General features: G+C 40.6%; 1 protein-coding gene across 1 annotated transcript in view; it reads left to right on the top strand.

The window, feature by feature from the left end:
* Window positions 1-27,918, top strand: part of MAGI2 (membrane associated guanylate kinase, WW and PDZ domain containing 2) — a 1,321,708-nt gene that overhangs the window by 1,164,297 nt on the left and 129,493 nt on the right. The window contains exon 16 of the mRNA XM_042965265.1: window positions 5,594-5,842. Within this exon, the coding sequence (XP_042821199.1) occupies window positions 5,594-5,842 (249 nt within the window). The remainder of the gene's footprint in view (window positions 1-5,593; window positions 5,843-27,918) is intronic.

Below are 27,918 nucleotides of genomic sequence, written 5' to 3'. Positions count from 1 at the left end.
CTGTGAATTGCAAGAGGAACAGCACCGACGATGTTCTGTCACCTTCTGCTCTCGTGGCCACCGGCCTCTCTGCTCAGCCCCTTGGCCCTCCTCAGAGAGATTAGGAGGGACCTGAGTGGCGTGAGCTCACTCATGTTTACAGATGAGGAAACCGAGGCCCAGAGGTTCAGTAGCTTCCCCGAAGTCTTCAGCGAGTCAGTGATAATGCAGAGGCTCTTAGCTCCCCAGCCAGTGCTTGTTGCCACCTCAGGCCCCCGCCCAGCCCACCCCCAGTGAATTCAAAGACGCGAGACCAACCTTTAGCAAATGGCACTCGGTAACATAAGGAGTCTTCCATTTGTGTTATTACTATAACACATCTGAATTTTAAAAAGTGGTGGGGGACACCAACTAATCACAAGCTGTGAATGACTAGGGAAGATAAGACAGTAATTGAACTAAAAGTCCCCGTTTCTATTCGAGTCTTCTAAAAACTAGACTTTGATCAAGGGCAATCATTTAAAAGGGCAAGTCAGAAGAATTGTCAGCCCTCACCAGTAGAGACTGCTATATATCTTGTATGGTATGGAAGTTTTGCTACGAAATGACATTCATCTTCAGAAATTCATGGCATACCACTTGACCCAAAGAAGTAAAACACCTTGAATTATGCCGTATCCTTGGGCAAGATGCCAGGAGGATGACAGTGTTTGCTTGGTTAACATTTAACTGTCTCTCTCACTAAGAGTGATTTTTAATAAAAAGTTTGCTGAGCTATATGTTCTGTGACCCAAAGATAAATTTAAAAGATACCTGATTTACAAGGAAATATACTGCAAAGTGCAAAACTGATGCACCAACATAATTTCATGCTCCCCTTGCCACCAGCTGATTGTGGCAAATTAAATTTTGTTCTAATCAACCCAAGCTATTGGAGTGTATGCCAAATGCTGCAAAAATGTATTCTTGCAATTTGCAGATCATGTGACTTTTGTGAAGATGCTCCTTGCTGCAGTTCTTACCAACTCTACTCATTAGGCTTTCGAGTGCATTTCAAGTGCATTTAATTTTTGAAAATGCTCTGCTGCAGACTGCTCATTCACACCAGGAGAGTTTGCAAGTTAATTTGGCTCACTCTTCCTTGAAAGCTTCATCAGTATTGAAAATGATTAAGTTCAGGAAAGGATACTCTGATAGTAAAGTAAACGCCTAGAAATAGGTTGGAACAGATTTTTTAAAAGCATAGGAAGACAGCCTTTCCTCAGAGCTGTTGTTTCTCCAACAGTAAGAAGGGACAGCTACAAATGGATATGACAGTGGAGATGCCTTTTCAAGGGCTGTTATCATTATTATTATGCTTTCCTAAGCAAAAGCAGTGGGAGGTGCAAGCCTGGCTTTCCCTTCAGAGCTGAAGGGAAGTGAGCAATCAGCTTGTGAAGAGACAGATGAGTGAATGAGAAGAGGGGCGGATTTTTCCCTTCCTGCCTAAAGAAAGTGGAGGTATCAGGGGCTAGGAAGAGGAGAGGTCATAAGGGTTAAAGCCTTTAGCGTTATGCTTGCCTCGGCTTATACAAATGTCCTGCCCCTCCTCAGAAGATGCCGGGCCCTGGCTCCAAGTTCACGCTCAAGAGAAAACCACATCTATTTGGAGAGACACCAACTGGTTAATGACATTGGCCAGAAATTAAAGTAACAAAAAACCTGCAGCACATATTAAAATATATTTAAAGTGTACACACGAAAGATAGAAAGGCAGAGTTTTCAATGAGCTAGAGCCTCAAAAAGGAGAAATTGTGGAGTAAATGAAGAAACATCCAGTAATGCATCCAGTTTTATTTACCAGACAATTATACCACAGATCTTGCACTTTAAACTAGTTTTGAAAGATATCTTGTCTATGCCACCAGCTCCGGTGTTTAGCTGTTGTGTTTTTTTCCAAGGATAGTAGAAGAGTGGCTTTATTACACTGGAAGTACAAATATTTATATGTTTAGTAGCTCCGCTTTGAGACGTTCAACCTAATGACAAATTATTTTGAATACACATTATTCGTCTGAGAGAAGGGTGTCTCTGAGGAATTTCCTAACGTGTCACTCTAGAATTGATGTGAAAGAACGTTTTATGACTTAATCAAAACATGTTAGAGTCCGTCTTAAAGCTATCCATCAGTCTCTTTTCTCTAACATCCAAGGCAAAGTCTAATGTTTGGCTTAATGCCGAGAAAAGGAAGGTTTCCTTGGAAGCTGGGTGAAAAGTTTAGCCATTGTTTAGGATGCCAATGGATTCCCCGGTCATGGTTACTACACTTTTTGTGAATTCTAAATGCATTTGCTTCTTCTTTGTCTATGAGCATGTCACCGTTTAAATAAGTTGTCTGCTTTGAAGAGTATAGAGGAGGAGTGCACAAACTGAAATGTCTGCAGGCAGGCCCGCCCCTAGCATTGACAGGGCACAGCCCCCCTGCTCCAGCAGGCCCCATAGGGTACACATACATGGGGACACTCCAGCCTGTGCAAGCATACCCCATGCCTCAGCCACATTTCAAGACAAGACAAGACAAGACAAGACAAGACGTGTACAGTGCTGCCATCCTTCTGAGGTCCTGAGAAGAGGCCCAGGCACATTCTGGAATCAGACAAGGTCAATTGGTTACAGAACCCTAGAGTCCTGGTACCCAGAGTGTGATCTGGAAGGGGAACAAGGGCTCCAGTTGAACAAGTCCCTTTGGCTCTGCATACTCCTCACTCTACGAGTAAATGAGTAACTCAGGAATCTGCAGGAGACACTGGGGGGTAGGGGGGAGGTGGTCGGCACTGGGGCGACTTGCAAACGCAGACCCTGTGAAGGCAGCCACCACTACCCAGCGCTAGCTGATAATTGTTAGATATTTCAAGAGAAACCAGAAATCTGTATTTCTGTAAAAATCTCTCTTTTTGAAAACATTGGCAACCAGTTTTAACAATTACTAAGCAAAGGATAGACCAGCACTGAACCCAAATAACAGATGGGTCTGGAGGCCAGGAGCAGTCCCTGGCCAGCAGTTGACTGTTCGCATGGAAACTGCCTCACCTGGAAGACGTTGCCAACAATTGCTGCCTTCCCAAAGGGGACCTCTTCCAGTCAGCTCAGTGATGATTTCCAGTATGACCAAAGCTCAAGCTAAAAATTAATTATTTGGCTTGAGTAGATACTAATTGACTGAATTCTGTATACCCATTTGTGTGTGGGCCAGAAGGATGAGTCAGAGATGCTGGAAGTGAGTGAATTAAAAAAAAATGCACATGGTATTTGGTCACTTTGTGACATTCACTGTATTATTCTAAAACAATGCTATCCATGCCCTATACCAGAAAGGATTGTTGGCAAGAAGACAGTCTCATTTGGATCTAGAACCAGCTGAGTAGAAAAATAACACAGAATCAATTCTATCCTTCAAAATCTACCATTGGAAATCTTCTTAACTTCCTGGCTTTAAATGTGCTCATGTTGTTAAAGACAAAGAACTTTGTTTTAGAGGTTGAAAGAGAAGTCCAAAAGCAATAGAACCGTATTCTATTAATGGATTGGCCTTTTCACTTACTCAGGGACCATCATGCTGACTTAGTGCATGATGTTCTTCTAGACCCTATGGCAGAGCCACTCCCAGCCACTTACTACAAAGACAGATCATTTTCCTTCGTTGCCGCTCTCCTGACAAGTACAGCCCTCAACCCCCTAAAAATATGACAGCCAGAAAATGAGATCTCTTTTGTCACTGCCTATGACATTTAGTTACTGATTTGGTCCAATAACTCGAGGAGATTTTCAATTTAATGTTGCAGCCTAATAATTGTTTTTCTTCTTCCTGACTATCTCTAATCACTTTATTTCCAACTTGCACAAGGACTGATAAAGGACATGTGCTTTACCAAGACAATAACAGCTTGTCTTTGGATGATATTTTCTGGTGGGGAGGGTACATCTTACAGGCACTTTTAAATTCTGGTAGAAAAGAGGGAAAGACTTTGATGTTGACATTTCGTTATTTTATCACCTCAGTACATTTCTTCCAGATGTAAAGTATCCATTTGTTTTCTTTAATTAAAACCTGATTAATTAAATCTTACAGAAAAATTCAAATATATCAAATGGTAATAAGCAGCAGCCTAGGTCTTAATCATTCTGCAAATACAAACAAGAAATGAATGCATTTTTGTAAGGCTGTTTTTAATCCGAGTATATGAATAAAGGCAGCTCCTTTTTCTTTACAGTATAATGAAAAATCTCTTAGAGTCTGTGTTCCTTCTCCCTGATTTTTGAAGTGATTTTGATTTTTGAAATGAAATTATTTTTCTTTTCAGAATGGAATCACAGCTTATGAAGTTAAAAGCCTTCACTGGAACTTTTGCTTATTATTTTTAACTTGCCATATGAGACACCTACCAGAGTCCTAAGACGGAAACCATATCTAGAGATCCAAAAAGGAATCATTAATTGTGATTACTTTCCTTCTTACTATTTCTCTGTTCCGTAAACATCTTTTGAGCACACTAATCAAATTGTAAGATGGGGATGAAACCATACTATTTCTAATTACAAAATTCTAAGTACCTTCTTCGGTTGTTTTCGTCAGAATACCAAATCCTAGGTCTTAAATTAAAATGACAAAATTCTTTCTGGATGACAGATGAACTTTCATTTTTAAAAAGTAGGTTCTCTTGGCTTCCAACTTTCCATCATTTCTCCCTGTAAATAAGCTTGTTTTCTCATGGAAATATTGGTTTGGTTTATCTGCCTGATAATAGTGTATCTACAGAATATAAATGAACAACGTCGCCAGCACCTCCCTGAGAAATTCAAAATTCATTGTCCCTTATTGTTATCAATGTAACATCATCGTTACATTGATCCTAGAGCAAGTGAAGTATGGGAAGGACCCTTTAAGAAGGATGTTTCCCACCTGCACGGAGTGAATTAACACTTATAGGCTAACAGAGTATCACAAAATCAAATAAAACCGTGGCTCTTTAGTAAAATTATGATGGGTTCCTTTACATGGACATCCTGGGCTGTAAGCCCCACTTACCATATCCTACAGCAGCTTTGCTCAATGGTGGCTTGGAAGCTTCATCTGGATTCCTGTGCCCAATCTTCCTAAATTTACTGAAAACACTTTCCACAGGTGGACCCTGAAGATGCACAGTTGTTACAAGTTCTTTAAGTAATTCTTATGCATACTTCAGTTTAAAATACTGTCCACTTGTTGTATAATCTTCTTTGATCAGTTATTATTATGCAACTAAGAACCTTAATATATAAAACCAGGCATTGTCTTGGAGGGTTGCAGATTTAACAAGAGGAAGATATAAACTACAAGCAGCACAAAGGAAGCCAGTGAGGGGGTTAGCTGTGTTTGCTGTCAAGGGTGGAATGGGGCTTAGACCTGGGTGCTCCACAGCTAGGTTTGTAGCTAAGTTTGTAGCCCTTCACATGCCCTGCACTCTTGGGGCTAGAAGGCAATCAACCAACCAGTCTTGTAACAATGCTAATGTCTAGAACTGCACCTAGTATAGCAGAGGCACTCTCCAAGACCCTTGTGAAATAACCGAGTACTTGGGTACAATGTGTATTGCAGGGGAGCCCTGCCCAGAGAACGGGAGGAGTCCAGGCTCCGTATCAACCCACCACAGCTCTCCACGCAGTGACTACGCAGCCTACACCAACAGCAACCATGCCGCCCCCAGTGGCAATGCCTCTCCGCCCGAAGGCTTCTCCTCCCACAGCCTGCAGACCAGTGATGTGGTCATTCACCGCAAAGAGAACGAAGGCTTCGGCTTTGTCATCATCAGCTCCCTGAACAGACCTGAGTCCGGATCCACTATCAGTGAGTGATGGCTTCACTTGCCTTTGCACAGAGGGTCTTGTGTTCATTTGTTCTGGTGGTGGGGATACTGGACGTGCAGATCAGAGGACTGTCATAGGCGTCTTGTGCAGTGGGAAAGTTACGGGCTGTGAGCACAAATAAGGCATCTTAACACATGATTAGCCAAACATTGCTGAACCTTTGGCTCAGGAAGAATACAAGATCATACCTGATGTTCCCCTGACCCCACAACTCCCATAAAAACCCTCATTCATTCATTTTAAACTGGGAAGAAAGTCAAACCAAGTGGTGTGGGATGTTGGTGTGAGGGGAAGGGAGCTGCCTCCTGTTTGATAGGATGAAATTAGATATGCAAAAGATCTGTGAGGAAAGCAGTCCAGGAGGGAACCTTGAGGTTAGAAGGAGTTCAGCATTCCAGAACTCTGTAGAAGTCCAGTGTGGCTGTGATGGAGTGGACAGGGGAGCACGGCATGAGACCAAGACAGGGGCCAGGCTGCACAGGGCTTCACACACCCATGGGAAGAAGTCTGGATTGTAACCCAAGTCATGGGAACCCTGGAGGGGGTTAAGCAATGGACAGGAATCCGATTTATATTTTTTAAGTCTGCTTTTGTGCAAAATGAAATCAGGGGAAGAGAGCAAGAGTGAAAGCATGAGACACAGTTAGAAGGTCATGTAAACAGCCCTGTGGGTGCAGAGATACTGGAACCTTCTCCTAGGGTAGTAGCAGTGGAAAAGGGAGTTGTACGTGACTTCACCTGGGGTTCCTCCAAATCTGTGGGTCTGTACAACAGGTGACAGTCAGAGGTTGTATTTCTCTTGCAATCAGTCATCTTATAGATTCTGAGTCTTCTTGGTGGTTTTCCTTTTAGGAACACATTCCAGAAGTCACTCGGCCACTGGCAGGTGATAGGACAGAAGAAACAATAGGAAAATTTGCTTCTTTTTCATATTGAAGTGATTTAGTCTGAAATATTATACATAGAAATACCAAAACCAAGAGCATTTAGACAAAAAATAATTGAATCATGTTGCAGTCTTAAAATTCTTACAAACTGTGGTTGTTTCCAGCACATGGGGGAGGGGGAGTTGTCAAACAATACTCAAAAAATTAAATCATTGAGAATGAATAAGAACTTTCTTTTTTTTAATGTTTACTTATTTTTGAGAGAGAGAAAGAGAGATAGAGCACAAGTAAAGGAGGGGCAGAAATAGAGGAAGACACAGAATTCAAAGCAGGCTCCAGGCTCCAAGCTGTCAGCACAGAGTCTGACGTGGAGCTCGAACTCATGGACTGCAAGATGGTGACCTGAGCCTAAGTTGGACCCTTAACCGACTGAGCCCCCCATGCACCCCGAGAATGGATAAGAACTTTATATGATAAAGTTAATGTTATCAAAACACCACCAGGACTGAATAGAAACAATTACCTTTGACAAATTCAGGAGTGAAAACTATAAAAGTGTTGAACCTCAGCGAATATGTTGCAGAAGCTAAATTATATACATTTGAAAGTGCAATTTTATTTCTCTTTCCCTTCATGACAAAATGAAGAAATAAATCCAATCTTTAAGCAGAGAGTAAAACAGGATACTGTCAGTACAATAGATTCACCAAGATTAAAAGGACGTAAGACTAAAGATTTTCGTGAATTATATAAACAGCGTTCTAATAATTTATACTTGGGGAAAATGTTCACAGAGAGCTTTTGTAGCTATTCCAGTCAGTCAGATTGTTTACTGGGGAAGGAAACCTAAAGGACTGGAATAAAAATAAAAAGTGTACCGCCACAGTTAAAGTGTTAAACATGTATTTAAGGTCTCAGCTTTATTCGAAGTGTGACAGCATTATTGCTAAATGTAGAGGGAAGTGTGTGTGTGTGTGTGTGTGTGTGTGTGTGTGTGTGCATGTGTGTGTGCACACACATGCACTCATTACATAGAGAAACCACAAATGCTTTTTCTATTGCAAATAAACCCATGCATAGGTAGATTTGGAAAACAACAGGTACAAGTGCTTAAAATTAATGTGAATTTTTCCTCCTACCAAGTGACATTAGACTGACCTCAAAAGAATAATTCTAACCATTTTCAAAATGGTATATTATTTTATATCACCCTAGAGAGTGGAAATATATTCATAATGCTTCCTGGCCTCTTTTCTCACATATTTATTTCTTTCAATTTAAAGAGTTTGAAATGCAAGTTGTCCCCATGTTTTGTGGGAAGAGCAGTTATTACACTGATGGCCTGCAGCGTTTACAATATATAATTTGCAGCATGCACCTGAAAGCTTTCTGGACCTAATGCTGCTTCATACTTAACTTCTGTTACAATTTTGAGCTCTAATTTTGAACAGAAATGCTAAATGCCTCATGAATAGTAAAGAGCCACACTCATGTCACATATCATTGTCAGAATATCAAGGGTCCTTGGCTCTATGAGTCTGGAGAGCATGATACGATCAGGTACTCAAGAGTCACAATCAATCATGGGGCTTGGGTCACTCTTCTCTTCGTGTCTTACCTGAGCCCAAAGACCAGGAACATGATCATGGTTTTTCTCATGGCTCCTGAGCCTTTTTCATTGGCAGACAGAGTGCTGTTTTGTTATGCCGTTGAGAGGTGAACCACCTAAAGTATATGCCTGGATTCAAAACCTGGCTTCATCAATGCCCACCTGTATGACCTTGAGGACGTTACATGACCCTTTGGGCCACAGTTTCCTTGGCAGTAAAGAGAAGATAATGTTAGTCCCCATGCTGATAGGCTGCTCTGAATGTTAAATGAATTAGTACATGGAAGTGCTCAGACCAGCCCTGGCTCAGAATAAGCACTAAGTATGTCACTGTTGCTGTCTAGACCTCTGTCATCTTTCCATTCCATTAGCTGCTCAGAACTCACATGGGCTGTCTGTTCCATCAGACATGAGTCAGCACCCCCACTCTCCCAGAACAGCTAGATATGAGCAGCCAATGAACAGCTCTGAGGTCCAGCTCCTCATCCCCACGTGCTGACCTTCTGGGAGCACAGTCTTCTCCCCCAGCCACCCTGCAGCCTGGGTTGGGGGTTGGGGGTTGGGATTAAAGCAGCGGAAGCCACACGAATCCAGCTGAGTATGCCCTTTTTTTGCTGAGGCTTCAGGCTGGAAGTGTCCCCAGAATTCTCTAGCCAATAAACTAGAAACGTCATGGGAAACATCAAAATTCAGGCCCGAAGCTGTGCCTTTTACAATCTCCTACAAATATGATGTCTCTATTGAATTTATCAGAGAAGACAGGAGAGATGGAGAAAACAAATGTAAATTTCACCACCCTGAAGGTGGAAAAAAGAGTTACTTTCTGGATGCTGGATGTTCAACCAGTTGAGAACTTGGGAAGTAGGGTTCCTGGATTATTTATTCCCTGGCCTTTAGTCTGGCCCACATTTCTTTTTTCCAAAATATTGTTCCCCAAAATTTAAGAAGAAATTTCCTTTATATTAGTTAATGTAATTAAGGAATGCCATTTCCTTCCAAAGCCAGTGACCCAGGAGGCCAAACATTGCTTGGAAGGAGATAGAACCTAGAAGCCTCTATCTGAGGTCCAGCAATATCCTTCCTGATTTAAAGCAGGAATAAGCAAATTTCCTGAGCATTTTGTCCCATTGTCCAAAATATTAAGTACTTTTTTTTCAGACCCTAAAATTGGAACCAAGAAAACAAAATGGTTTGCAGACCAGAGCCTGGGACAGTAATCTGTAACAGGCAATTGAATTTTAAATTCTTTAAAAGATTCTAACAAATATTTGTATACAAAGATGTTTGTTGCCATGTTATTGATAAACATGGAATATTGGAAACCATGTTAGAAACTTCTCAAAAACTGGAGACTTTGGTATATTTGGGAAGTTCAAGGCATTTCCTGCCTTTGTCTAGCTCTGTTGTGACTCTCACTGAGGTCTGTGTGCACAGGATACAGGAGACTCAGGTCACTGTCTGACTCCAAGCGGAGCAAGTGCTTGCTCTGTGAAGATACCCCTGTGGTCATCTGCACTGGGGTTGACAGGTTGGGGCTTCCCAGCCCAAGGCTGAGCCCTGACATCCAGGTTTCACTGAAGAGCTATCACCTGTCTTTGTACATGCTTCCTGTTACTTTCCCCAAACCTGCTTTCCTACCAGAGGTTCCCAAGAAGGGCTTTGGCACAAATGATAAAATCAAAGTAAACCCTCAGTCTCCTGCTGTTCAGGAAAGTTATGTGGGCATTTATGGGGTAGACGTACACAGGCAGCTTCCACATCAGTGGGAGAGGTGGGCAGCTTGTTGAGAGAATTTATGAATTTAGATGCAGGCCGATGACAAGCTGAGAGGGAGAACATATTCAGGACAGCAGCCACAGCAACAATCCAAGCAGTCACAGTAGGGGCATGGTCATCATGGCCCTTCCTGCCTTCATTGGTATTGTCCTAACAGCAGGGACTCTGTTTTCTTTGGGGGTGGGGGTGGGGCCTCAGGGGCTACAGAATCAAGTGCTGGACCTTTCTAGTGGAGGGTGAATATGAAGTGGGCACCAAATATTGGGGTGCATGAGAAAGGCAAGATGAATGGATGAAGACTCACAATGAGGGGAGGATTTCGTGATAATTCTGGAAGCATGGGGGTGCTCTTACCTGTCCCAAAGTGCTGGGTCATAGGCAGACACTGTTGCAAGGTAAGTGGCTAGTAAAGGCTAGGGCCCTCAGAGAGCCACCCCCCTCCCCAAGCAGGCCAGAGTTCCCATCCTAGGAGGATGAGCCAGGAGCCCCTTTCCACACACACACACACCTGGCCATTGGCCTTACTTTGTACATCAGAAAGCTCTGCACACCCTTCAAGCCACTCTTGGCTTATGGAGGAGTCAAAAGAAAAAAAAAATGCAAGCATATCACCCGTTAGCATACTGCCGGCTAATGAACAATCTTTCAGCTCTGTGCCGGTGCGAAAAATCTTTGTTTCCACATGTGTGCATTCTCTGGCACAGGTTGGAGTACAGACATGGTCATTGTTAACTTTCCCTAAGGCCTACTGCAATCTGACATTCTAGAATGAGTTCGTTATCTTTGGTAAAACGCCCTGATGATTTTTCTCAGTATCTTTGATGATATCCATAGGGTTTGGAGTTTAAAATTTTTTCTAGAAATGCAAAGGCTTACCTAGTGGGTGTCTTATGACATTTTAAAGCATAGTTTCCTAAAAACGGTGAAATAAAAGTGAACAAAGCAGTGAAACGGTTTGGGATTTTTCCCACCAAAACTCATCCCACAGACCATGCAGCCACTGAATAGTCATTTGAACTTAGGGAAGTACAAATTAAAACCAAAAGCCAGGGCGCCTGGGTGGCTCAGTCGATTAAGCGTCCGACTTCAGCTCAGGTCATGATCTCATGGTTTTGTGGGCCGGAGCCCCGAGTCAGGCTCTGTGCAGACAGCTCTTGTGTAAAAAGTCTTGGGTAAAACTGAGGCCTGGATCGTATTTTTCATTGGCACAGGCTATCATTTTATTTATTTTTTTAATACGAAATTTATTGTCAAATTGGTTTCCATACAACACCCAGCGCTCATCCCAACAGGTGCCCTCCTCAATACCCATCACCCACCCTCCACTCCCTCCCACCCCCATCAACCCTCAGATTGTTCTCAATTTTCAAGAGTCTCTTATGGTTTGGCTCCCTCCTTCTCTAACTTTTTTTTTCCTTCCCCTCCCCCATGGTCTTCTGTTAAGTTTCTCAGGATCCACATAAGAGTGAAAACATTTGGTATCTGTGTTTCTCTGTATGACTTATTTCACTTAGCATAACACTCTCCAGTTCCATCCATGTTGCTACAAAGGGCCATATTTCATTCTTTCTCATTGCCACGTAGTATTCCATTGTGTACATAAACCACAATTTCCTTATCCATTCATCAGTGGATGCACATTTAGGCTCTTTCCATAATTTGGCTATTGTTGAAAGTGCTGCTATAAACATTGGGGTACAAGTGCCCCTATGCATCAGCACTACTGTGTCCCTTGGGTGAATTCCTAGCAGTGCTATTGCTGGGTCATAGGCTGCTGGAGGCCCCCAGGCAGCTCTACCCCACACTTTACCCTACTATCCTCGAAAGTAATGTGGCACACTTCTTGTAATACCCTATGGTTACAAAGCCTTGCCCTAAATGAAGTCTCTAAATATCGGTAACTGATAAGTGCCTTGTCTTATATTTTATTGGTTTAGGTTATAGCAGTGGATCTTCTTCACACCTCCATATTTAGGTCTGTTCATTGATCATCTTATTTTCTTTTAAGTGCATTTATTTATTTTGAGAGAGAGAGAGAGAGAGAGAGAGTGCTGGAGAGAGGCAGAGAGAGAGGGAGAGGGCTGTCAGCACAGAGCCCGATGTGGGGGCTCGAACTCTCGAACCGTGAGATCATGACCAGAGCTGAAACCAAGAGTCAGATGCTGAACTGACTGAGCCACCCAGGCGCCCCATGTTCAATGGATCGCCTTAAAAGCACAGGTACCTTGTGGGACTCTTGCCAACGTTAGGACCTTGACCCTCTCTAAATCACTGTAAGTGTTGACCAACCAATGTTCCAGCCCTAAGAGTCACTGCTGCAAAGTTTCTTAAGTCCTACCCATGCAGTTGAACATGGGAATTAGAAAATGAGCCTCATTCCTCTATTTCTCATTGTTTTACAAGGCAAATTTCCCTTCATAGTTCTTAATCAGCATTGTAACATATAACACTGCATTTGCCTAATCCTTAAATGAACCCTCTGCTTTGGGTTCCTTCAGTGACACAGTGCTTTCACCTGGAGCTTGATGCCGACGACAGCTCACTCAGGAGGCGTAATGGTGTCACCCACACCGTTAACATGAGTGCTGCTGTAACAGAAGAAATATGGTGGAGGGGGGCAATTTGGGACACCACATAAAATGCCAGTTTTCCTCCAAATATCTGGCTTCTAAATAGAACTCATGAGACCATAAGATAAGCAAATGTCTTCACGCTATTATAAAAAATCTACATATACAAAAAAGATAAGATGTCTTCATAGTCTGTGCTGATGTACATATGTTTTAATTCAAATCAATCTCATTTATTAGTGTGATTTACTTAACACTTTAGGAGGTAGTCAGGAGGCTAAGGTAGGAAGGGATGCATCAACAAAGATGTCACTTGTGATGGACAGTCCAGTCTTCCTATAACATGGCCCTGATCATAACACCCATGATAGAAATATCTACAAGGTAAAGTTCCAACACACTGTTCTTACATCCAAAACCCTACATGACATGGACACAACCGCAATTTATCCACAACTCTTTGTGATTCTACTCCATCAAAGCTGGCTTAGTTACCCCTGAGAGACAACGTTTGCTTTTCCATCCCAGTGCCCATGTTTTGCCCTGCTGCCACTTGGAATGACGGCTCCTCTTTACCAATAATAAATGTTATCAAACTCTCTCCAAGGCACCATGCTAAAAATCTTACATTGTGTTTAATTTCATAGTAACCCTGTGAGGTAGACTACTGCCCAAATAGTAAACATCTCTCATAAGCAGCTCAAAAAACACTTAATGTCTTACTAAGACTCTGCCTGACCCCTTACCCTTCTCCTTGAAGTGTTTTCTCTAACTCTTAATTGGAATTTTTGCCTGTAAACTCTTTAATTGTTCACTACTCCTTGACTTCGTTTCTGTTATTATGCCTGTGATTAGCTATCTAATATTGTCATTGTATTTTTCATGTGTTCATGGTTTGCTTTCCCTAAACAGATTATAAGTTCCTTAAGGGCAAGAAATGATGGCATTTCTTTGAATCTCTCACAGTTCCTGGTAGCATGTGTTTCAAGGATTTGTCACGTAATTTATGTTGGAGGGATTGGATTGGATTCTCCAATAATAATCCAGTGCTGTCTCATCAAAATAAAAGTGGGAATGTGCTCTGCTCTAACTTTCCCTGCACCTAAACCTAGCCACTCTGTCCCTCCAAGGCAGCAAGACCTATCTCTGAGAACAGGCAAAGCAGCAGAGGATCACTTAGGGGGAGAAATTGTGTGCAAGCTGGTCCTTGCCCAGCATGAGAAATTACACTATAATAAAGTGGAACTAGAACAATGTCCCAGACTACAGGTTTCCCATCAGTTGTTTTCAGCCTGAGTAAATGATTCAACAGCCAGCTCAGAGCCTGGCAAAGTCTCAGATAAGAGAGCCCTCTAAGAAATCAGTCTCAAGGGAGCCACCTCTGTGTCTCTGGGAAGCCCCTGTAGTCTCAAGCATCTGGGTTGTGAAGCCCTTGTCCTCTGAAGGACCAGGCTGTAGCCTCAGCATGCTCTCTGATTTACCTCCTCCTGGCACTGGCTGTTCCTGGAATCGCCATCCATTTGTGCGAACACCACCTTAGCGATAATTATATTGTCCTACACAGGAGGGTTTGGATGGCATCCCAAGCGCCTTGGAAAAAGTATTCCTTCAGGTTAGTTATTCATTTCACAATCGTCATTAACAAACAACCCATTTCAGTTCCAAGTGAACAGCTTCTCAATCACATTACTTCTTTAGAGGATCTTACCCAGCTACAACCAGGATGAATAGGACCTATTGATCAAACTTCATTGTCTCAATCCTGAGCATGACTACTTTTGATCTCAAGTTAAAACCTAGCTGCGTAGGTCCTACCAGGAGGCAGACAAGCAAACACAAAAAGATTTTATGTCAAATTCTGAGTACTCTGATATCTGAACATTGAAGCATCTATTAACTAAAATGGAAAGACGATTATAAAGATTTCACTCTCTTAGCACTAACAGATTTAAAGATCATTTAATTGTAAGAGTAAGTCCACAGAGAAACACCATCATTCTTATTTATTTTCAAATAGAGGAGCAATGCAACCTATCAAAGAATCTGTGAGTGCTCGCAGTGCATTTTTTTAAATACCAGGCCATTTTTCTTATCGTTTGAATGGAGCTCATAAATCATGAGTTTTCCCCTCCAGGAAATCATTTTTCAGGAGAGTTTTTATTATTGTGTCCGGACTCTCCAGGCAGCAGCAGAAAGTGGATGTGTGGATGTCTTCTTACCTTCAGCTTTTTGGTTGTCTTAAAAGCTGGCAAAACAGTAGCTGTTTCTTCAGGGCTTATATCCTGCAGTTCCTTGTTAGTGCAGGTAGATCGTAACTACGAAGAGAGCCCAGACCTCAGGGACAGGATCACCCTCTACCAGTGCAAAATGTCTATCACTCTCCATGGGGTTTAAATGAATTCCAAGGCTGCAGGTCACTTTTGAAGAAGGCACTTTCTCTTTATAATCTATTCAGGACCCCACTGAATTAAATTCTCTGTAATTTTATTTTTCTTCTTTTTTCCAACACTCAACCACATAAGAAAAGCTGGTTTCATATACACAATTGTGTTAAAACATGTTGTTAAGTGAACACAGTATTGTTATTTGTCACCATTTTTCAGCTATGTTGAAAGAGTGTTGTGAAGGGATATTTCTCCCATTTGGTCTTGGATGAGTAGCATTTTTTTTTGATCCCCTCCTTTCACCAAGGGCTCAGGGAGTACCTGTACCCAAACTAATTTCTGTCACACCAAATCCTGGTAAATACTTTTTTTATTTGTTCATTTCACTACCATTTTGCTTTATAAGATGGGTTTGTTCCCAACCAAACTATTGCCAATATTTCGCTTGGAATCACTTCTAGAGACTAATTAGTCAGCCTCTTCTGGGTGATGATCACTAGGCATTCCGAAGGTGTACAGTGTTAAAGAAAATTTACTAAATAGTGGGGCCTGCTATTGCCATTTTAATTCTCCAGTTTTATCTCTTCCAGACCTTATTTCTGTAGGGTTTGTTTCACAAATATGCCCAGATGTTGGGCAACCAATGAACCCATCTGCTTTCAGGGGTGAAGTGCCCAAAACCTTCTGTTAAGAGGCTGTTCATCATAAAGAGATATATATATATATATATATATATATATATATATATATATATATATATGGATTTGTCATGAAAGGAGGGTCTTTCAGAAATCAAGGAAGAGCACATCATTTAAAAGATGGGCCCTTATGGTTCTCTGACACAGAACAATTGAGATAACATGAAATAGAAGAATATTCCGACTTAGAATTCTTCATTCAAATGTGTTACAGACTTGCTAGATGAACAGCAAGATGAAAAATAGCTCATATTCCTGTAGATACTTGATGAAATTAAAACACAATAAAACCTGGATTTATTAAATTTAATTTATTTAAATTTATTTAAATAATTTATTTAAATAATTTATTTAAATAATTTATTTAAATTAAATTTAATTTATTAAATTAAAACACAATAAAACCTGGATGAAAAATAGCTCATATTCCTGTAGATACTTGATGAAATTAAAACACAATAAAAGCAGCACATTGGCCACTGATACTGATGCTCCCTCATGCTAAGTGGACAACAGAAAACTAACAGTATATAAGATCACAAGATTTAAAGCATGCCCCCAGGTACCTAAGTTTGTGTCTTAGCTGAAATTATGCATGACTGCATTTCCACTCTTGAGAGACTAAGGTGAGCTGTTACCCAAAAATGCTTTCCAGATGCAAAACTTAGTTACATCAGGCCCTCTGGCCTACCACTGCTAATGCCTTAGTTGAGGTTCTAGATTAGATTGTGCAGTGGAACTTTCTTGGATGATGGCAATGTTCTATGCTGCACTACACAGTACTGCATCCACCAGCCTCATGTGGCTATGGAGCACTTGAAATAAGGTTAGTGTGGCTCAGGAATTAAATTTTTAATTGCCTTTTCAGTTCCATTCATTTAAATAGTCCCATGCAGCTAGCAGCCACACATTGGACTGCACATCAAACACTGCAGTAATGCACTGGAGCATTGTAGTGGCCTGTAGGTGCCCTCCCTGCCACTAGCCTTCTTGACACCCTCCTACCCACCCTCCACACAGCTACCATGGCATTTCTGTCTAAAATGACTAGTCTGATGATATCACTTACCTTTCCTGATCCATTGGTGGCTTCTCATGTGGCTGTAAAATAAATTCCAAACCCTCAGCATAACCAATAAGTCCTTTCGCAGTCTGTCCCTTCCTTCCTCTGTTGGGTCTCACTGTTTGTGCTCATTGGCATGTCCACATTCCCCAGTACAGACCCTGCTAATCCACCAGCCCAATGCCTTTGCCAGGTCACATCACCTAGGACTGTGATGCCCACCTGGAAAAGTCCGATTCATCTTTAAAATGCAGACTAGGGGCACCTGGGTGGCTCAGTCGGTTGAGCGTCCGACTTCGGCTCAGGTCATGATCTCACAGCTTGTGGGTTCGAGCCCCGCGTCGGGCTCTGTGCTGACTGCTCAGAGCCTGGAGCCTGTTTCAGATTCTGTGTCTCCCTCTCTCTGACCCTTCCCTGTTCATGCTCTGTCTCTCTCTGTCTCAAAAATAAATAAACGTTGAAAAAAAAATTTTAAATGCAGACTAGACAGTGTTTCCTTTCTGAAGGCTTCCTAGGCAGCACCCCCCCAATCTCCCCTTGCTACCTCCTTATCTCCCTCCTACTTATTTGAGAGCAGTTCTTTTTTACTTATGTCTATTCATTTCCATCCAAAACCTTCTCTTCACCTCCCCCCTGCTTTTTCACTCTTTCCCCCATTTTTTAAAAAGTTTATTTATTTAGGGGCACCTGGGTGGCTCGGTTGGTTAACTGTCTGACTTCGGCTCAGGTCATGATCTCTCCGTTTGTGGGTTCGGGCCCCACATCTGGCTCTGTGCTGACATCTAAGAGCCTGGAGCCTGCTTCAGATTCGGTGTCTCTCTTTCTCTGTCCTTCCACCACTTGTGCTCTCTCTATCAAAAAAGCAAATAAATAAACATTAAATTTTTTTTAAAAGTTTATTTATTTATTTTGAGAGAGAGAGAGCACAAGCAGGGAGAGAGAGGGAGAGAGAGAATTCCAAGCAGCCAGCACAGAGCCCTGTGTGGGGATGGAACTCATAAACTGTGAGATCATGACCTGAGCCAGAATTGAGAGTCGGATGCTTAACCTGGCTGAGCCACCCCAGCACCCTACTCTTTCTCCCATTTTTAAGGTTTAGTCAGATATAGTTAATTTTACCCCTTTTAGCTATAATCTGTGGGTTTTAGCAAATGTGTTTAGTTATATACCGCCACAGTGAAGTCAACCCCTCCATCCACTCCCAGCCCTGGCAACCACATACTTGTTTTCTGTTCTAGTTTTGCCTTTTCCCATATAAATGGAATCATGCCCTAGGTAGCTTTTTGAGTCTGGCTTCCCCCACTCAGCATGATACAGTTTATATTCATCCATGTTGCTTCATGCCTCCACATTGGTTCCTGGAAAAAAAATATTCCTTTGTGTAGATGTACCATAGTTTGTTTATCCATTCCCCTGTTGAAAGATATTCAGATTGTTTATTGTTTGGTGATTATGAATAAAACTGCTATGAAACTTTTCACTTAGGTTTTTGTGTGAGAATAGTTTTCATTTCATTTGAGTAAGCACGGAAAAGTGGGCTTGCTGGTTCATGTGGTTTCTGAAGTGGCTGTACCATTTTGTATTCCCCTCTATGAGGGTTCCAGATGGTTTACGTCCTGTGTGAGTGCTTATTTTCAGGCTTTCTTGTTGTTGTTGTTTCCATTTTAGCCATTCCAGTAGGTGTCTGGTGATGTCTCATTTCGGTTTGCATTTGCATTACTTCCCTAAGGACTAATGATGTTGCAGGGCTTTTCATGTGTTTTTGTGCTTTCCTTATATCTTCTTCAGTGATGTGTTTTTCCACTCTTGGTCTCTTCCCTCTAGCGTGTAATTGGTATTTCACTGTGGACAACAAAATACATTTTCAGGCTCTTTAGCCTTCCATTTTTCATTTCTCACTCATTTCTCATGTTAGAGTAATAAAACTCATTTTATGATGATGATCTCAGGTGAAATTAATTATGGAGACATATGTCTGCTTGGTAAAACCAAAAACACATACAGTCACTATGCTTTAGAAAGCAAGGGATGAGAGAAAATGCATGTAAGCAGAAATCTGAATGAAGTTAAGGTCTACAGTATTTGGATAAGAAAGAGAAGGCTAAGAAAGAAAGACTATGAGTGACAGTTCCTTTGCAAATAAGGAAACTCTGGCATGATTTATTTGGCCACTCACAGGTCACACTGAAGTTGCTTGCAAAATATATATATGATCAAGATCTTCTAGATCCGGAGCACTTTGCTTGAGGGCCTTTTCATATTTAGTTTTATCCAGTCATGCAAAATTGCATTATTTCAAGTTAAAACATGATATACCCTGTTAGTGGAACTTTGGCTTCTGTGGGAAACTGAAGACCCAATAAATATTCATGTAATCTTCTGGATAACATATTGAAAAGGACAGCTGGCTCAGGAGGGATCATTTGCCTGGGTTAGTATCTGTTTCCGTTTACATTAAGAAAATATTGCAAGAAGTTATTATCTACCAGAGGGCTTAGGGGAATACAATGAAAAGCTGATACTGTACCTGATTGCTTTTGACATTTACCTATTGTAACAGGGAAACCGTGTGAAGATAGCCAAGTGAGTTTTTACAAAACACAATTTCAGAAGCTATAAAAGGAAAAAGGAGATGGCAGAGATAGAATACACTGCATCTGTAAAAATGAGAAACATGACTTGTCAGCAACACCTGCTTGTAACTATAACCATTTCTACTGGGCCTGCTGAGAAATCACTGAAAGCCAAGTACACTAATGGGTGTGAAGTCTCAAAAGGCAGTCAAAAAATACAGAGGAAAAAAAATGTGGTTTTATGGAACACTTTTAACCCAATACCTGGGGCTGACGAAATGTAATTTTATGACATTTTCTGAACTCTTGAAAAGTTGCAGGTTTGTTTCTTTTGTTTGTTTGGTTGTTTTTGTTTGTTTGTTTCTGTATTTTTATCTGTCAGGGATACAGGAGACAGCAGGACTTTTAAAGTTTGGTCACATAAATTGTTGACATTTTTTATTTTCCAAATAGATTGCAAATCTCTATCTGTATACTGAAATACTAATGGCAACAACTGGTTTAAATTTACAAAAAATATTTCCAGTTTCTAATTAATGGTGGTAAAATTGTAACATGCTTATCTCCTCCCATTTCTTAGACACCAATAAAATGGGAGTAAATGAGCAAGAATGCAACAAACATGAGTGGGGAAGATATTCTACAGACAAAAAAAGTGGCAACACATTTTGCAGGAGAGAGGAAACTGAAAAACAGAAATGGACAGCAAAGATATTATTTCTTTAGAAATTCAGAGCAGCTCAAAACTTAAAAAGCTTGGGATAGAGGGGTGTCGAAGTAGCTCATTCAGTTAAGTGTCTGCTCTCAGTTTCAGCTTGGGTCATGATCTCGTGGTTTCAGGAGTTTGAGCCCTGCATTGGGCTCTGTGCTGGCAGCGCAGAGCCTGCTTGGAATTCTCTGTGTCTCTCTTTCAGTGCCCCTCCTTTCATGCTGTCTCTGTCTCTCTCAAAATAAATAAACAAACTTAAAAAAAAAAAAAAGCTTGGAACAGAATGGAACACAACAATCGTGAATTCCAGATATGAAATGCTCATTTTTAAAATGGAAAAACAAACAAGCAAACCAAGAATAATGAAAGAATACTAGAAGAAATGGAGATAATTGAGGGCACAAAAGAAAGTTTCAAAAATGTCTCACTTACATACATAGATATTAAAACCTCGTGATTTTTTATTTTATAATAAAAGTGGAATGTTATAAAAAAAAGAATACTATGATTAACGAAAGAATTATTAGAAATTGAAAACATCATAACTGAAATTAAAAATTCGATAGAATGGTTGATGGGCACCTGGGTGGCTCAGTTGGTTACATCTGACTTCAGCTCAGCTCATGATGTCACAGTTCATGAGTTCGAGCTCTGCGTCGGGCTCTGTGCTGACAGCTCAGAGCCTGGAGCCTGCTTCGGATTCTGTGTCTCCCTCTCTCTCTGCCCCTCACTCACTCATCCTCTCTCTCTCTCTCTCTCAAAAAGTAAACATTAAAAAACATTTTTTTAATCCAATAGAAGGATTGAAAAGAAAAGTAAAGGAAATCACACAAGTAAGATAAAAAGAAAGAGAAAGTAAGAGAGGAGTGATAACTGACAGATCAATCTGGGAAACCAATAGCCAGCCAATAAGAGTTCCAGAAAGAGAGACCAAAGGAACAGAATGGAAGTTATCAAAAAAAAAAAGACTATAATGGAAGTTCCCAACCCCAAAACTAAAAAAAACAAGTCTCCAGACTGAAAAGAACCACAGCATGATGCATTCATGTGGACTTTAGAACCCAAAAATCACCGGGACAATCGTAAACATTTCCAAAAGGAAAAGGTGAAATAAATAGATCACATAAAGGAAACAAAAAATCCTAATGGATTCAGACTTCTCAGTAGCAACACTGGATACTAGAAAACAGTGGAGTAATGCCTGTAATTCTGAAGAAAAATGATTTTTTTCAATCTTTAATTTCATAACAATCTAGAATTTTAGTTAGAATCCAATCAATTGAGAAGGTAAAAATGAAGACATTTTCAAACATTAAATATTGAAAAATTATTTTTCTCCCATGCATGTTTACTTAGGAAGATACTGTAAGATATCTTCTAGCAAAATGAGAGAGTGAGTCAAAAAAGATGTCCCAGGGTTTACGGAACTGTGCATCCCATGTTGGAGCACAACAGGAAAGCCCCGAGTGTCACTGAGCAGCAGAACTTGAGACAAACTTACCTACCTATGGGAAGGAGGTCCCTCGACCCCAGGCTCAACTGAACAGATGACTTGAGCAGCTTTGGGGGGATAATGAGGAAAGAGAAAGGGTATTGCAGAAGTGGGGGCAGGGGGAATGACACAGTCAGAAACTTGATTCAGGGTGGGAGGGGAGGCAAACTGTACAAGAAAAGAAATGAAATCCCAGTACACTACGGTGAGCAATAGTTACATGGTGAGACTTTCAGCAATGATAACTGGTTTAACTGAAACTAATGATAAAACTGTACGTGGTTAAGGAGAGGAGGTGGGCCACTGGATAAGAAGGCCAAATCCTCTAGCATTATAGGAAGTCAATAGATATGACTCCAGTTGACAAATTAAGAAATAGCCATGTAATGGGGCGCCTGGGTGGCTCAGTCGGTTAAGCGTCCGACTTCAGCCCGGGTCACGATCTCGCGGTCCGCGAGTTCGAGCCCCGCGTCGGGCTCTGGGCTGATGGCTCAGAGCCTGGAGCCTGCTTCCGATTCTGTGTCTCCCTCGCTCTCTGCCCCTCCCCCGTTCAGGCTCTGTCTCTCTCTGTCTCAAAAATAAATAAACATTAAAAAAAATTAAAAAAAAAAAAGAAAGAAATAGCCATGTAAGAATATAATTTAGAAGTGTGAAGAAGAAACACCTGAAAGATTTTAAACGTTTGCCTTTGGATCACAGAACTGGAGAGGGTGTTGGAGGATTAGGGCAGGAGACTGTGGTTCTTCATTATAAGCATTTAGGTTGTCCTTTATTTTGTTTTAATTTGTGCATGTATTATTTAAATTGTTTTAATTATAAGACATCTCCAACCATTAGAAGACAATTATTCTGATTATTTTGTCCCTTTTACATCATGATATGAGTTTTGACATTTTTATATGATTTTCTCATTTTATAGAATAATCCAGCATTTTCTGGTAATGACTTGATAAAGCCTCCACAATTAAATCGTAAATAAAAGGAACCTCTTATTCAGGAACTAAATTTGTCATAAAGACAGCGACTAACCCTTTGACAGGGAAAGTTGCTTGTTTGGGATGAGAGTGTTATACTGCCTCTCAACCCTGTGACCGTTTTTATAAAGGAGTAAAACAACTTATTTTTATGCTTTGCAGGAAATGAAACCCTTTATCATATTTTAATATTAGTAACTCTCTAAACTTTTTCATTATTACTATATCAGGTTGTTGTTTGGTTATTTGTAAGAAAAACTTGCTAAAAGCTATCCAGTTTTACTCACTAAAATTATTCAAGTTGAGCCACACAGAAGGTCCCTGTCTACTCCTTGACTAGAGACTCCTGGGTTGTTGATTTTACTGAGTGGTGGAATGTGTTTCTTTGTCAGGGTTTTGGGGGGCCAGGAAGGGGCTTACACAAAAATGCTGAATAGGGTTGGTATTTGACTTAGGGGATCAAATTTTTTTATAGCAACTTTCAGACCAAAACAGATCAAAAAGAAAATCCTAGCTACCTAGAAATTAGCAAAGTAAAAAGTGAGCTTTTAAGATAGTCCATAAAATGGAAAGTACCTCAACAGAAAATTAAGGTTTAAATATCTAAAAGTGGAACTCTTTTTCCATTCTGTTCAGCTCCTCATTCCCGCACATGCTTACCCTCTTAGCCAATGATAGATTTGGGGATCATAACTATTCTGAAGTTTCTTTGGTTCCTGTCATTCTAATGTCTAGACATTTTGCCAGATTATGAGGGAAATAAATCATATCAAAAACACAAATTCCTTGAAATATGGTGGTGTTTATTAAAGTCTATTTAAAGACAGATAAAGAACATTTGCTCTGTAGATGACTAAATAATGAGTGACTAATTATATAAAGATAATTTCCACAACAGAACTGAGGTAATACTTTAGGGTTCTTGCATCAAAATGTGAAGAATTAAGGATCTTCAGTATAATTAACAGAAATTCTCTGGACTACTTCTTCTAGTGATATGTATGGGGATAAGAAATGCAGCCACAAGAAAAAGGAGTTATTTTTGCTCCTCCCCTACCACCCACCTTTGTGATAATTTTCCTGGGTAGCTATAACATATTTTCATTTACATCTTCCAGGGCAGACATTAAAACAATGGACTGATATGGTTGTATCTACATAAGATCAACTACATAATTTTCAGGGCCCAGTGCAAAATGAAAATGTGGAGTCCTCATTCAAGCATTATTAAGAATGTCAAGATGGTGGGGTGTCTGGGTGGCTCAGTCAGTTAAGCATCGGACTCTTGATTTCAGCTCAGGTCATGATTTCGTGGTTAGTAAGATGGAGTCCCAGGTCGGGCTCTGCACTGACAGCGTGGAGCCTGCTTGGAATGGTCTTTCTCCCTCGCTCTCTGGCTTCTCCTATCCTCTCTCTCTCTCTCTCTTTCTCAAAATAAATAAATAAACTTAAAAAAAAAAAGAATGTCAAAATGATGACAATAGACATTAAACTAAACACAAGGCCCTTTTGAGCATGGAACCTGTGTGACTGCACAGGTTATACAACCATGAAACGGTCCTGTACTATAAGCCCACCAAATCTTTGCAAACAAAAAACCATTTTAACCCAGCCTCATGTTCTGGGATGGAACAGTCAAGTTATAGCTAATTACAGTTCTTAATAAAATGAGGTTTCTTTAGATTACCAATTCACTCTCAGTACTTGGCTATGAGATTTTAATTGGTGCAAAATAAAAGCATACAGGGTAAAATATAGCTAACAAGTGTTTCTTTCTATCCAGGCATATAGTTAAATACTTTCTGTATGGTGCTTTCTGCCCTTGGAAACATGAGTTTGGCTGGACTTCCCAGTAGCCATTGATGGGCTCCTCTTCCCATTCTCCCATCTGACCGTCTGCTTATTACCAACTATAGGGTAACTCAACCGTTCAACCACAAGAGAATGACTAATGGTGCTGAGAGGGGAAAAGTGCACTTTTGGAATATGCAATCCTTAAAACACCAGCTGCTCGATTTTGGGTCTTGCAACTCAGTTGGCTATGAATGTCAGGGAAGACCTTTTCATTTTTGGAAAGCAAATTCCACAGACTTTTAGAGGAAAACGAGTCATGCTGTTTTTTCTTAATTTTTCTGCAAATTTTTAAAAAATACCAAACACATGTTTTTGCCACATTTCCACTCCCTGATGACCAAGAAAAACTCTTTCGAAGGACACTGTCACACTCCAGGAAGGAACAACATTGAGCTAAATGGATTTGTTACAGTAGAACATGCTTATCCAGGACTTCTAGGAAGGAGATACGGAAAATCAGCAATTAATACTAAGCCTGGGTTTCTAAAGGCAGGAAAACAGGATTCTTCACTGTGAGTTAAAGTGATAGGAACGCTCTGAGACAATTACTTTTCTGTTGTTCCTATATATTCAGGGTCCATCTAGAGGATCTGGGTAAAGTTATTGTATCAGGGATCTCAGTGAGGGAAACAAGAATTTTGAAGGCAGGAGGGACCCCAACTTCAAAACATCTCTCTTTGCTTCTTCCTCCATGGATTTGATAGGTCCCTGTGTACCACCATGACTTTTTCAGCAAGGGAGCTGCCATTTAGCGTAGAACACTATGTGCCCTCTTCCCCAGAATGAACTTCCTTTTTCCTTACCACTCTCTGAGTCCGCACCTGAACCCAATGATTCACCCCTCCTCTCTACCCTTGTTGAGGGTACCCTTGCTACCTTTACCATGGAGTTGCCAATTTGTGTTATAAGTATTTGTATATGAATCTCCCCAACTTGGCTGTGAGTTTCTTAAGGCCAGATAGCATGTGTTGTTTCATTACTATCTCTCACACTGTGCCGAGCACTGGAGCTGTTAGTAAGATGATGCTATGCAGAAATGTGTTGTTGATGGAGTAGCTGATCCCCCTGCTCTAACCCACAATTCTGAAACTAGACAGTAAATCATTGTCACAAATTATTTTAAGTTTTTTAATGTATATTTATTTTTGAGAGACAGAGACAGAGCATGAGCGGGGGAGGGACAGAAAGAGAGGAAGACACAGAATCCAAAGCAGACTTCAGGCTCTGAGCTGTCAGCACAGACAGAGGGCTCAAACTCATGAATCGTGAGATCATGACCTGAGCCAAAGTCAGCCGCTTAACCGACTGAGCTACCCAGGTGCCCCTGTCACAGATTATTTTAAGAAAAGAAACTATAATCATCCAACTGAACACACACACACACACACACACACACACACACACATACTTCTTTCCATATCAGGTCACAGATTTTAAATCCAAACTAATTTTCCTTGCCTCCTTAAACTAATGGCATGTTGTTTAACCTTCACAGATTAATAGAATTGTGAGCTAATGAGAGTTTATGTTATTGATTGCCTTTGAAGTATTTACTATTGTCACACTCATTTCAGAAACTTCTTGCTTATAAATTTGACATGATTGATGCAGAATCCACTTTCCCTATCTAATGCTTTCCTCCGCTTCCACATACAATTCCACTTTGTGGATCTATTAACAAGAAGATAATTAAATGTAAATATGAGTCACGAGTTTTCCTTTTCTGAAATAAAGCACATAAAAAACAAGGAAACATGAAAAAAAAAAGTGGAGGGAGAGGGAACTACTACCCCTTCCCTCAGGTGCAGCTGAGAATTTCAGGAAGAATCCATCACCAAAAATTTCAGGAAGATTCTATTGCCAAAGCAAAAAAAAAAAAAAAAAAAAAAAAAGTCATCCAGGCAACTGTGTCATCTTCTTTATGGGAATGAACCTAAGGTAGAACTCAAGAAGAGTTCATTGGTTAACCAGTGGCTGAAGGAGCCTGGATAGACCACACAAAGCTCCCTGAAGAGAACCAAACAGCAAAAAGGGAGGAGGACCATTGCCTCCTGTAGTAGTGGGGCCAAAGACCCAAAGAATCCAGGGCTTTAGAACAAATTTAGGATCCAGTCCAACTGTGTCTGAATAGCCCTACTGAAACAAGGATGCTGTGCTTGAGCAGGCGTCAAAGGGTTAATTCATGTACAGGAAAATATAAAATTGAAAATACTAAATTTTATAATATAAAATATGAATATATAGTGGTGTTTTCCCCACAAAGAAATAAAGGGGAAAAAGATGGGTTTCTTTTTCCATAGCTTATGTGATTTGAAGTTAAAGGGAAATTTCTAAGTAGTGATACATTGTCTCCTTCCCAAATGTTAGCATGTTCAAAGCCTCATGACGTATTGCAACTTTTCCAAATACCTGTGTATCCTAAGCACACTGTGTCAAGAAGACTGGTCTGAAGACTTGATTTATGCTGCTGCCTGACAGATGATGTCTGGAAGGCATGCTGTCTAAATGGACTGTGCTCCAGCAGTTACCTTAGTCATCAATTCCCAGAGAATTAACGAGTACCATTCATCCCAATAATAGAAACCAAGGTCATGGCCTCTTCCATGCTCTGTAATTCCATTAGCAATGCACAGAAAGCACTTAGGTCATTAGTTCTGTAGACTTCCTAACTGAGCAAATGGAACTGCATCTTGTTTTCAGGGAGAATCCTCTCTGAGCCCACCTCTTGTCAGTGAGTTGTTGCACATCAACATTCAATGTACTTACATGTGTAGGGAAATTGCTGGTGAAAAAAAAGTGAAGCTGTGTTCAGCTGCCAAGAGTTTCAAGCACTGTTTTTATTAAAGCACATGCCAATAGAAACAATTTTAACAAAACTATGTCAGATGCTTCCAGTTATGGGCACACCTTTTTAAATTGTGTACTCACTCCCATTTTATGTAAGCCACTCAGTCATTCTGTGTGGCTACCATAGAATTTATTTCAGTTTTCATTATTTCATTTTAGTTTTTATTATTTTAGTTTAGTTGTTATTCTGTCTGCCACAGTAAAGTGAAAATGGCCTTGAAACTAAGAGTTATCATCATAAGCAAATAAATCTGTTTACAATGAAACTTTCATCTCAAAATCTCAAGCAGCATGCTTTCCTAAGCTGTTCCTAAGCTGAGCCATGCCCTCAGTTCTCATAATTCAAATTGCTTCCAACCTGGCATATATCAAAAAAAGGAGGGAGTAACCCTAAGGTTTGAAGCCACAGGCATAGGTTTGAATCCTGGCTTTGACATTTCTTTGTCTTCTTAACAATAAACTAAACGTGATTATTATACTTTTACAGCTACTTCACACTGCTGCTGTCAGGATTTAAAATAAGTGCTTAGCCCAGTGCCTGGAAATTAACAAATGATAACTTATTGTTTTGTTTTTATTGTTATTGAGCTCATAAAAGTGTGTGTGTGTGTGTGTGTGTG

This window comes from Panthera tigris, chromosome A2 (assembly GCF_018350195.1).
Source record: "Panthera tigris isolate Pti1 chromosome A2, P.tigris_Pti1_mat1.1, whole genome shotgun sequence".
NCBI lineage: Eukaryota > Metazoa > Chordata > Mammalia > Carnivora > Felidae > Panthera > Panthera tigris.
The sequence above is the reverse complement of the archived record's forward strand: the minus strand, read 5'-3'. Positions and strand labels throughout refer to the sequence as shown.